General features: G+C 39.5%; 1 protein-coding gene across 11 annotated transcripts in view; it reads left to right on the top strand.

Annotated features, from left to right (window-relative positions):
• Window positions 1-12,954, top strand: part of ABI1 (abl interactor 1) — an 85,205-nt gene that overhangs the window by 44,742 nt on the left and 27,509 nt on the right. For all 11 annotated transcript variants that reach the window (XM_074866471.1, XM_074866481.1, XM_074866529.1 and 8 more), the window contains exon 3: window positions 10,490-10,666. In XM_074866471.1, the coding sequence (XP_074722572.1) occupies window positions 10,490-10,666 (177 nt within the window). The remainder of the gene's footprint in view (window positions 1-10,489; window positions 10,667-12,954) is intronic.

The following is a 12,954-nucleotide window of genomic DNA, read 5'->3' as shown; positions in this document are numbered from 1 at the left end:
CCCACCTAAACTGTCTGTGTGTTCTCATGCTGCTGCAGGTGGGCAGCTCCAAGACGCTGGCCCAAGCAGCGAAGCGACTTGCTTGGTGTAACACAGGAAGTCTGGCAGAGCCAGGAATAGAGCTTCAATCTGCTGTTTCCAGGCTCTTGCTCCTAGCCACAGACCCATCCCACCTCTTCCCTTCACTTCGACTGACAAACCGGCAGACAGCCGCCTCCTGTGTGCAGGGCCAGCTGCTTCTGCAGCACTGTCTGACCTCCATACTCCAGATGTTTGAAGTTCCATTTCCCCCATACTTATGTGAACTCTAGCAAAGTGCTTCTGGCATTTCTCCAATGCAACAGGGAGGAGGGAGGACTGTTTTCTTAACTGTTTTCTTTCCATAATGAGAGCCTTCGTAGAGCTGCTAAAAATCTTTTCCTCTGTAGGACTTAAACTCCACTTGCCTTCAGTTGCCATCTGCCAGTCTTTCTTCCCACATCCCTCTCCCTGTTCACAGAGATACTCCTGCAGACCTCCCCTCCTTATGCTCTGTGGTGACATCATCTTCCTTTCAGTTGAGGGACATGGGGAGCAGGGGGTGAGGGTGCGATGAGATGCCCTTGTATCTCTCCATAACGGCTCATCATTTATAGAGCCTAATTCTGTGAGGTGGCATTTCACAGACTTACTTATTTCCTTCCTGCCCCATTTTATGTTCTCAGAATCTTGCCTGAACATGCTCTGAAGTGGCCATTAGAGAATAATGTGAGAAGCTACTTTCCTTCTGTCCTGTCTGAAGGATGAATATGTGTCCTCCATAGCAGTCCTCTCATTTCCAGTTGGCACCAGGAAAGAAAAATCGGGCATGAACTCAAATCTGAATCTTGGACAAGTGAGCTGGTTTCTTTGCTCTGATTCTTGTCCTAGAATGTCACGCACCCGCTCCCAGCCCCTCTGGTCTGTCCTTGCCCTGTGTCCCCTTTGTGCGTGTCCCCTTTCTGCTCAGTTTCTCCAGCAGATGTGTGACTAGATTTGCCAATAGGGTACTCTGAAAAGCATCTATATAAATAATCCCTTAGCTGAACCAGACCTCTCTTCCCTTTCCTTTTCAATACTGTTGTATAGGTGTATGTGCCACTTCCCAATTTCCAAAACACAGTTGGTGGTCTTTAGGTCCAATTCTCAGTGAATCCTGGTTTTCCTTTTGGAAGGAGGGCTTCCAGTTCCACACCAGCAAGAAGGCTAATGGTGAGGCTATTTGTCTATGGCCAGTAAACTTTAAACCTGTTTCTCTAGCTCTTGTTTTCAGCTTCTTGATTTTAATGAGGCTTATCAATGCCCCCACTCTTTCTTTTTTTTGTAAAGACATATGAGTATTTTAACACTTGCAAGCACATGTTCTGTTGGTCAGGAATCAATTTTTTGTTAAGTATGCCTTGCATAGAGATTGGTACATCTTGAGAAACATCATTCTGGAGCAGGACATGCTATGGACTATGTGCATTATTGTTTTACATTCTGTGCTTCTGAATTCTAAAACCATACAACAAGCAAACTGTCCTGAGTAAATGGGATGTCTGTGGTATACTTCCCTCCCTGACACCCCTCCTCCCAATTGTCTTGATATCCCAGGAAAGATACTTACATAAAGGTGGAAAATATCTTCAAATCTCTGCTGAAATCTGGTCTGCTTTATGGTGATTGCTAGGAGAATCTGAGAAAATCTGCTAGTGTATATAAAGAATAAGATTTAAATTCTTAAATCAAGGGCTAGCTCTGTAGAATTAAACTGGCATATAATTTGAATTCAGACATAATTGAAGAAATGCAGTGATAAACTGTCAAAATAAACCCCACAACCATCGCTTTTCAACCCCCTGACATTGGATGATACCAGTAAAATGCATTGTTAGCATTGTGGTTTTTTATATATATAAAAAAAATATATTGTCTGTGTATATAAATATATAAAAGTATGTGCATTTACATACATGTTATCTCTGGAAATAGGACTTGGTTTTTCTTTCATTATTTTCCTTTGTTCTGTGAAGTGCCTTTCCCCCTCTGATGGCAAACACTTTATAGAGACTGTGAAAGTTGCTGTATTATGTGTTGAAGGCCTTAGTTCATTGTGTTAATCTGTAAAAACTCTTGATTGAAAACCCTCTCTGCAGGAAAAGGAATGTGACAGATTACATGAGACATGGTTTATTCTGGCTCCTCTAGCCTTTTACCTTGAGAGGCCTGGATTTATCAGGACTTCAGGAGATGGAGCTTTCTGGAGAGCCTGTCCTACTATTGTAACTTGTCTGTACGCTGAACTGAATGTGTGAGCAGCTTCTATCTATAAACCTAAAAGAAAACGCTGCTGGATTCGCAGCTCTGGAAATACAACTCTTAAATTTATTTCAGTTGCCTCCTACGTTGCCACCACTACATACAAAGCAGACACACAAGGTGAAACTTAAACGTCTAAATGCTTCAGAGGTGACAGGAGACCTGTCTTTCATGGTGCAGCTTCAGAAGGCATGGCAGGATATTCTGAGGACTTTCAGATGACATTAGACACTCTGAATTTTACCCTTAGTGAAAATCAGATTAAAGGATTGTATATGTGAAATAATAAACCCTTGAAATCCTTATATTCTTAAAAGTATTTGGGGAACTGAAAAAAAAAAAAGCACCTCTCTTTCTTCTCCTCTAGTAACTCTTGCTTGTTGCTACCACTGTGTCTTCTGTGGATTAACTGATAAATTGACAGTACTTTAGCAGATTTGATTCTGGTGACTGTCCAAGGGACTGTTAAAGATGTCTTGAATTCATCTCTTGAGGGGGGAATGGTAAGGAGGATCTTTCCCCTTTTTACTGTGAAAGTGAAATCTAATCAGTATAAAGCTGCTAGTACAGTACCTTCAGGTGAAGATTTGTTCAAAGCTAATTAGAGACTTGAATTTCACACAGCTGATGGCTAACTGGGCATGATAAAAGGTTGCTTTGGTCTTCTACCTTAGAGATAGGATTGGCCCCACCAGTCACTGATATCAGGGCAGTGCTTCTGTCAAAGTTTCTTTCAGGTTTTTTATTATGCTTCTTGGGTGTTGGTTAACTTAACCAGATGTCTGTGCTAAAGAACTGGGAAGAGGCAGATGCCCATCAAACTGCCTGGTTTTGGTCTATAACTGAGTTGGTGCAGGCACAGCTGGGGTATTCAAACTATTTCTAGTCAGTGGAATTGACAGTTATGAGGCTCTACTGGCATTGAGAATTATACCTTGGAGAAGAGCCCCATAGGATAATGAGTGCATGTATAATGATAAACAAGGATGAGCCATGCCAGTTGCACTGGTGCTCTGCCCTCTGCCTATCCAGGCTTCCTTAGCACTCAGACTCTCCTGGACAAGAGATGGAAATAAATTATTTCTGTAGGGATATTCTTGAGTTTCTTGAACTCTATCTTGATGGGGATCAGACAGTATATAAGTGATAGTAATCAAGACAAATACTTAAGTTACTTGCACTTTCATCAAGAGTTAAGGAAAGAGATGATAATTTGTAACATTGTGTAGACATCTGATTGTTTGTGATGTCTTAAAAACCACAAACTACTTGGTTTTTTTAATGCCTGCTGTGCATTGAACCCATAACTGATCTTTTCTGTATAATATTTCTCTTGCAGTGTAAATATGTTCACATTTCCTTGTGTTGAATAGACTAAATTTTCTTTTGAATTTCCTTCACAAATAATAGCATAAAATGGTGCTCTCCCTGGAGAAGTTAGCTGTCTGCCTGAGTGTATTAAAGCTGGGGACTTTATTGACCTTTCTGTAGGTCAAACTGACTTCCTTGCAGGTAGCCTATACAGTGTGCATTGTCCAGGATCTCTTCAGTGCCATTATTCAATTAACCATAACTCATTTATTTAAAAAGTCTTATTAAATGTGGTTTTTTATGGAAGTAGCAGTGGGATAAATCTGTATTTCTGAACCAAAATAGGTTAATATTCTTAGTCTCATCAGATTTTTTTCATTTCAGGGAAGCTTATTGTGTAAGCTATATAGCAAGGCAACAAAATCTGCAGTTTTGGAGAATGACAATAAGGACTAATATTAAAGCTGGGTCTAGCAACAAATTGCAAAGAGGGTTTGGGGTTTTTCCTTAAGGGATGCTGAAAGCATCTTAGTGTTTTAAGTTATGTTTCCTTAAGTTAACACTACAATTTATGGTCTGGGTGTATGAACTTTTACTTAATAGAAAATGTGTATTTACTAGAAAATGTTTGTTGGTGTTTGTTACAATGTTTGTAACATTCAACTATATGTATTTTACTGCTATGAGCAACTAAATCTGAAGCAGTGTCTCAGAGGCAGTAGGGCAGATCTTACCTTTCATATTCAAACATAAGCAAGTAAGCTTAGAATTCAGACAGTTGTCCCAGAGGTCAAGGAAGGAACCTAAACCCCTTTCTCTGCACCACTCATGGTCCCATTTATTGCAGTTTTATTGACTAGGTTCAAGCTGAAACCTGCGTTTTTGCCCAGTATTTTGTGTAACATAAGGCACAGTTTCTGCTGAACGGAGAGGCCATATTTGACAGATTGCTAGCCTCACTTGATATGTCAGATTTAGTGTTCCAATTGGCTTGTCTTTGACGAGAAATCTTGCTTTTTTTTTCTTAACGCCATTCTTTTCTCTTATACTGCCAGCAGTGCCCTTTGGTTAAGGGAGTTTCACTGCTCTCAGATACAGAATGAATGAAATATTGTTCTCTCCATTAACTTGCCTTTCAGTAATGCTGGCTTTAGTATAGAATCATCTCAAGTTGGAAGGGACCGATAAGGACCATTGAGTCCAACTCCCCGTTCCTCACAGGACTACCTAAAACTAAATCATATGACTAAGAGCATTGTCCAGACGCTCCTTGAACTCTGACAGGCTTGGGGCCATGACCACTTCCTTGGGGAGCCTGTTCGAGTGACCAGCCACCCTCTCAGTGAAGAACATTTTCCTAATGTCTGATCTGAACTTCCCCTGATGCAGCTTCATTGCATTTTCTCGTGTCCTATCACTGGTCACCAGAGAGAGGAGATCAGCACCTCCCCCTCCGCTGCCCGCCTTGAGGAAGTTGTGCACTGGGATGAGGTCACCCTCAGCCTTCTCTTCTCCAAGCTGAACAAACAAAGTGACCTCAGCTACTCCTTGTAAGTCTTGCCCTCAAGACCTTTCACCATCTGGGTTGCCCTCCTCTGGACACACTCTAATAGTTTGATGTTCTTCTTGCATTGAGGTGCCCGAAACTGCATATACTACTTGAGGTGTGGAACAGAGTACATTCAGGAGGTACAGCACCAACTTTGAGTCTCAGTAACCTGTTCTACACAGTATGTGTGATTACACCAAGAATGCTAGGAAGATGGGGGTGGGAAGTGGTAACAGGTCATGCTCTGTGCATGGCTGATATGTGTTATATCTGTGGTTTTGCTTGTATAAAGTATTCTAATCTGTATATATAACACTGATTACCCTGTAACTAGGGCTTTACTTACTTGAAATAAAGTGTTAGTAACAGATCCAACCCTATATTCAACCACAAGTGGAAAAAGTGAAAAATGGAAACAATGTCAAAATTACTGAAGACTGTTGCTAGTAACAACCTGTTCGGCCTTCCTTTTCTCCTGTCTTTCTCTAAAGTAGCAGCTTGAGGAAGCTGGTGGAGTTTGAGCCTACATTCCTTCTTGTCTGAGTGAGCCTAGGGACAAATTGAAAAGTTACTGACTTGCAGCTCTGTGCAGCACAGGATATTTGATTGAAGGATGTTCATGATGTGAAAATAAAAGTTCTTAAAACCATTGTGTAAAATGTCCTGGAAAACTGTCAGTAAAAATGGTGGTGTAATTTTATGATATTTTTGGATGTTAGATTTTTAAATGAAGGAAATGCTCTTGAAGTGACTTTTCACTTGTCTTCACATTCATGGGTGAAAGTGTGCGGTGCTTTGTTTTATTTTTGAGCAGGGGGAAGGCTGGAGGGGAGGGTTGGAGGGCGTGTTGTATTTTTTTAATTTGTAGCTTCCTACACTGTATCTTTAGACTCTCCTTTGGGTATTTTGTTTGCCTCCTGTTTTTACCTGATAGCCACCACTTTCACTGTTGAGGACAGGGCAGCTGTTCTTTTCTTCCCTAACCGTTACTCCACTTTCCCCCAAAGCCTCGCAAAAGCTTTGTTCAGCTTGCTGGTAAGATAACTGCACAGCACCACACAGCGCTTCTGTCCCCTCTGCCAGGTGAGCGTGTGTGCTGTTACAGCTCAATTCTTGGGGAGGAGCAGAGTAGGAAACTTGAAATGGAGTTTTCCTGCACAATGTTTCTGGAGTATCAGTTAATTTAACACATACCTAAATGGTGTTTGCTTGATGTAAATCTGTGGTATTAGTGTAGTAAATTGTCTTGTCCTTCAGAACAGCCTGAAGTTGGCAGTGCCGGGTTAGCTGACTTTGATAGAGATTTCCTTCCCCCTGCCCCGCTCTTTACCAGCTGTGTGTGTATTTAGTGAGAGAAGCAGTAGCTGTGTGAGTGTCTAGCTCATAAATTTGAATTGCAGTGGTTCAGGATTAAAAAGATTGTCAAAGCTTGAAGTTGTTTTTCCTTTTTTTTTTAATATCCCTATATATGTGGGCTTTATTAAAATATTTAGATATCCTCAAATTAGCTTGGCCAAATGTACTGCAGTCTCTATTTCTTGTAAAGTGTTTGTCCTGGGATTGCACACTAGCTCATGGTAGAGCGGTTCTTGCAGCACAGAAAAAAAAAAAGAGAAAAGAACAACTATTTGCTGTATCATTGCTGTGCTGCACATGGCCTTGAGGCTACTTCTGAGGAAGCAAACAGTTAAATTTTAACTCTACATCCTGTTGATAAACTGTTTTTTTTATATGGTTTGAAGCAGACAGATAGTGTAGGCAGCTAATTATTAACAGTTCTTTCAACCTCCAAGCTTAACTTTGCTTCTGGGATTAGCTGGCATGGACCCTAGTACCCAAGTTGTAATGGCAGAAGGGTTTGTTTAGTTTGAATTTGCTTCCCAAAGGAAACATGTTGTGCTTTTGGAAGGGCTGTCCTCTCGCTCTTCTCCAAATCAGTACAATGCTATACTTTTTCTTGCTGGATTATGTTGTTTAGGTGTGAGAATCCCATCCCTATTCCCCAAATTTTAAATTATGCTACGCATTTATGTTTCAGCATAGGCCAAGCATACTTGAATCTGGTCTGACTGTGTGCTAGTGCTTGTTAACCTGTGTTAACCCAAGCTGCTTTGCCAGACTTTGCTCCTCTCCATCTTTGATGTTTAAAAGTAGGTTTTGTGCATGAAATCACAAACTAACTACTGTTTAGCTGTCTTATTACCATATCAGAGTGGACGCTTACTCAATAGCTATAGGTGCCAAGTGTGGCCAGAGCTTTGAGAACAGTCTAGTTTGGTTGTTGCCTGGTATGTGTGGCTTTGTCTCTCTTGGGAATTAACTGTTGTCTGTCTGGGTGGTTATGCTAACCTGCTAAAAATGCTTGTGTTTTGGGTTTTTCCTCTTTTGGAAGTGAAAAACATTGCCTATGACTAAACAATAAACTTCCACATCAACATCAAGCAAATAGATATAAATAAAAATATAAAAATGAACTACTGTTATGTGCTTTGTTTTGCATAATGATCACATAACAATAACATGAAGCATATGCTGGGAGCCTTTGATTTGCGTAGGGACAAAATATGGCCTTGCTTTTCCAGTGTATCAGATGCAGTAAGACTTGCAGTCTCATTTGCTTTGAACAGTGAATTAGTCTCTTGCACAAGCATGCCTGCATGCAGTTCAGGGTTTATATTACTGAAATCCATGGAATGACTTTACAAATTGCTGCTCTATGTGTAATTTTGGATAATCTGTCTGATATAACTAATACATGCTCTTTTCCTGTTCTAAGGGTTTTTTCTGTTAACAAGAACTTGTTGCAAGATTGCTTCAGTCATTTTCTAAAGCATGTATGGTGCAGCATCTGTTCCTGGAATTTCTCATACTCTGGTCTAGTAACTTATGGAATCTTCATTGTTCATTGCGGGGAGGAAAAGTCAGTCTTTGTGGACTACCTGCTAGGAGAAAATACATCGTCTTGTACCGTGAAGGGCTTTGTCTTACTTTCTTCTTTTTTTGAATCAGTGTTAAGAGAACTCTTAGTATAAAGATGTGGTTTTGTCCATCCACTGAACAAAAGATGAATTTGTTAGTAACAACAGATTCTGTTTGTGAGAATGAAGTAGAAGCATGAATGTGTTTCAAGGGGCATAGTAGTATTTTTAAAATACCCTCTTTTAAAACATTGTAGTATGTGCCTTAAATTGACGTTCTTCTCAGCCTCCTATACTGCTGTGTTGTTTATGTGACTCTAAAGTTCTTTTGGACCTATGCAGTGCTCATGTATTAAAAAATGTGAGGAGTTGCATATTATTAAAAGACTTCTGTAAGACAGTTTGAGACCTGGTATTGTCATTGGACAAAAAGGTTCAAGTTGTATGGAGGAACTGGAAGAGAGGTGATCTAAGAACATGTAGCACAGCACTCAGATGTTGATTCTTGATGTTGCTGAAAGAAAAGTAAAAGGCAGAACTAACATGTATGTATTAGTCTCTAAAAGGAAAAGAACAAATAATAGCTGGAGTTGAAGAAATATGGGTAGTCTTGTTCTTCAGTCTTCGCTCTGTCGTCTGTGAAATTGGCTGCCAGAGCAAACGTGTGTGCAGTGGCTGATATCTGATGTAGTGGTAAACGCTTGATATATAGGATTGTCTCATTTGGAAAGGTGATTTTTATTCCTGACTTTGGGGTTTTTCAGAGCATATGCATTTAGAACAATAAATCTTGCTCCAAAGCTTTATTGAGATATTTAATTATTCCAAATAAGCTAATGCAGACATACACATTTAATGTCTTGCATTGCTCTGGAAAATCACAACTCTTATTTCTATTAAGATTCCATGTGCCTCCCAAGTAAAAGAACCTTTTGTGATGTTGCAAGTTGTTTGTTATTTTGCTTTAAGCTGTGAAAACAAGCTTGCTTGGTATCACTGCTTTTAGGTGCTTCTCCACTTGTGTCCCACGTGTAATCTTTAATGACATGTATCAAAGCTGTTAAAGAGGATTTTATTTCTTTCTGTACTTACTCAGGAGAATTTAAGAGTATTTGAGCATGTGTACCTGTTAATGAAAAAGAAACAGTTCAATTGAAGGCATTTCCTAGTGAACTCTGAACACTGAATGCTGGCTTTCCTAGAAATGGTCATTTCCTGGATGCTTACCTTGCTTTTTTTGTCTTGCCTCATATAGAAGCAGAGTGAAACATAAAATAATTCTGTGCTTCATCGTTGACTCTGCTTCACTAAACAAAACCTTGCACATCACAATATCCCTTTTAGACTAGGCCATTTCTAGAGATGTACCCAAACGAGTACTGACGGACAAGGATTTTTCTTTCTTTCTGAACCTTGATTCTCTGTTTCTATGACAGTCTCTCCAGGAGGAATTGATGCTTACAGACTGAGAATTATTTTCCTTAGTGGAAAGAGGTGGTGGCTTGATAGGTTTTGTTCAAAGTCATGTAGAGTGGTTGCTTTTGTCAGATACCATCTCCTGTAATGAGATCCTGAGATTCTAGTAGGTACGTAAACCAGTAAAAATCCCTGAATCTTGAAATAGGCTTTGTAGAGGTGGGACTTCCTATGGCATCTGATGCTTGATTTGTACTTGTTCTCCTTCAGCTAGGGTTTAAGCGGTGGTTATATTGCATGTGGAAGTGTGTGTCTGTTATGTGAAGCTTAGTTTGGTCCTTCACAGACTGCTGGACTGACCTTTCTTTGTCTTTTTAGATATTTCCTAATAAAATGATAGAGCTCAGCATATTTTACATTCCTTCACTTGCATCTTTAAGGCGCTAGTTTATTCTTCTAGTAAAGCTGCTATAAACAGTATGACTGAAACTAGCCTCAGTGCTGAAATTAGGCCTTCTCTGTGCAGGCTCTTACTCTGACATGCACTGATGGCTTTGCTGAAAGAAATTACCACACAGACTTCCCAAGCTTAGTTCCCTTCTGGGGCTACAGGCAAATTGCTTAGCTTGTCTGTCCTGGTTTCCCAGCTGTGGAGTTGGAGTAATTTATTACTAGTGTCAGTCATGAGAATGTTGAGGGTTAATCTGCAAGGACTGTGTCTGCATAGTGTCTTTAGAGTGTCAAAGCAGTAAAGTATAATTGTAATTTTATTATTAATATTGTTTATTTCATTAAAGTGTAATTTTCAAACAATGTTCATGTAGATTAAACTCATTTCAACAATAAACTGGCATCCTTCCAGCAGAATTAACTTGTTTCAGAGTCTTTGTCTAATAGTCAAGCCTACGTGTAGATAGCTCTGTAAAGAAAACAACAAATGCCTAAAGAAATCCGTACTTTCTTGTTTTTAATCTAGACTGTGGACATCCATAAAGAAAAGGTCGCTCGCAGAGAGATAGGCATTTTGACGACCAATAAGAACACATCAAGAACTCACAAAATTATAGCGCCAGCGAACATGGAACGTCCTGTAAGGTATATTCGAAAACCTATAGACTACACGGTGCTGGATGATGTTGGCCATGGCGTAAAGGTAAGAATACCTGGACACTTGAGGACTTCAAGTAACACAGACCAGGACATAGGATTGGGGCAGAATGTTACTGACATTAAAATGTTTAGTTCATTTATGGTAGGAAGGATTATGTGTTTGATATTGCTCCCACATACAAACATTTCAATAACAAAATGGACTGGTTTACAGTGAGGGGCTTTTGAGCAACGTTTGCCACAACATTATGACTGTCAGTGGTAGTCACAGTGTTTGGAAAGAATGGCTTATGATCTTAGGCTAATGACTTGTCAAAAAAGCTATGACTGACTTCTAAAATTATCACGCCTTCCTCCTCAGATTAAATTTTCTCTGCCACTCCCTTTATTTCTTTAGTTACTGAGAAAAATTATCTCTTACGGGGAAACTGGATGGTGGGGGTTTTTGTTGGGGTTTTTTGGAGGGTGGTTGGAAGAAAGGGGTTCATCTAGTGGCACTTGATGTTTCGCTCCCCTTTGTGCTTTTAGACATCTTCATTTTCCTTTAAATAAAAACCTTCATAAATTAATGTCTACCTACCTTGAAATGATCATAGTTGAAATGAATTAATATAACATCCTTTGCTCCCTGGACATCTCATTATAAAAAATAGCTTTGCATCCCCCTAGAGCAGGCCTTCCAGGTATATTCAGTTCACAACAATCTTCCCTTGAATGGCATTAAAAAGAATTTATTCAACATTCATGTATCCTCTAAAGCTTGATGTGCTCTGGTCAGTCAGTTGTGCAGCTAGATCGGTCCATTATGTGCCCTTTGAATCACTGAACTCTTGAGGAACAGATCTTTCAGAATTACTCAACACAAAAGAATGCCAAGGTACCTACTGCTTCGTAGTAATCCACCAGATGCCCAGAGGAGTCTAATTCCAACACAAGTTAGAAAGCAGCTCTATACCATGACAGCTCTAGGCTATGAATTGATGTAGTGACTTTGGACTACCTGATTTTTTTTGTTTTGTTTTGTTTGTAGCTAAATGTGTACTAAACCTGTAACTCTTAGGGTTGTTTTACACTAATAATTTAAGCCAGACTGGATGAAGAACAATCATATATAGCAGCCTGAAAGACATGCCCTGAATTGCTGTAAAATAGAAACACAGGGGTCAGAAACTGATAATTTTTCAATACGGTCTCTGCATTCGAGGAGAGAGGTCTATGAATAGAGAATACAGGAATCCACAAATTCAATGTCAGGATATTGGTTTCTACATTTAAGTGCTCCAGGGATCAAGTGCTGTAGAAGACTTTAAAAAAGTAGAACAATTACTGTTAGTCTCTGAAGTTGATGCTTTGCTGAACTACTTGTATTGTGCAGGCTCAAAACAGGTTGCTTGATCCATAAATGCTGAAGTTGTTAAGGTGTAGCAGTTGCATTTTCCAATATGACTATTTGCTTTTAGGAATACTGGTTCTTTATTTTTAATAATGTGACCCTGTTTGTTTAGGGGGTGCGAATGAGGTACGTTTACCTATTTCTATGCAGCTCTTATGGAACATTTTTAGTAAAGGTTTTTTTAAACTGTTAGTGGCTTAATTCTGTATTAAAGACTTCAGAGGTAAAATAGCTTCCAGTTATAACCAAATTATCAACTTATTACAAGTCAGCTACAAATTATATCTTGGTATTGTTTCTTTATTGAGTGATTTGCCTAAGTCTATTTAATGACTGTGGAAGGGATGAAACACTTAACAGAAAAATGATGTTGGTATTTTCTATTTAGACTTGTTACACAAATGAAATAAGCTGCCAGCCAAGCCTCAGATAGATAGTTCAAGATGGCTGTCATGCATTTGATACCTTCACCAGTGTTGACATTCACTGGACACACTGTTAAGAAGAGTGGGCTGAGGTTGTGAATGACATAATTAAATGTTTTAGCCATCATATTACTTGGGTTCCCAGAGTGTGACACAGATCATAGCCCTGAAGGAAGTAGCTTGCTTTGTCTGCAAACCTAGATGTAACAAGTGCTGTTATAAGAAAATCAAACCAAAACAACTTAAGAAACTGAATCAGGTCCTGTTGGAAGTCAGAACAAATAGTGGATGACACTTGAGAATCTGAGTCGCCTCTTGAACATACAAATTAAGGGGAAGCATACAATAAATTTAACTACAAACTCTGTCCAGAATGGTCCTAGAAGATGCTTCAGACTCTTAAGTCTTATTTTCTTGACCGAATATTTCACCCTGAGTTGGACAGCAACATGTGCAGTAAGGCCTAAGAAACCATGTGGTTATAGAGGAAAAGCAGTTTTAGTTCTGCCTAAA

The sequence above is a fragment of the Strix uralensis genome, chromosome 1 (genome assembly GCF_047716275.1).
Source record: "Strix uralensis isolate ZFMK-TIS-50842 chromosome 1, bStrUra1, whole genome shotgun sequence".
Taxonomy (NCBI): Eukaryota; Metazoa; Chordata; class Aves; order Strigiformes; family Strigidae; genus Strix; species Strix uralensis.
This window is presented reverse-complemented; position numbering and strand designations above follow the sequence as displayed.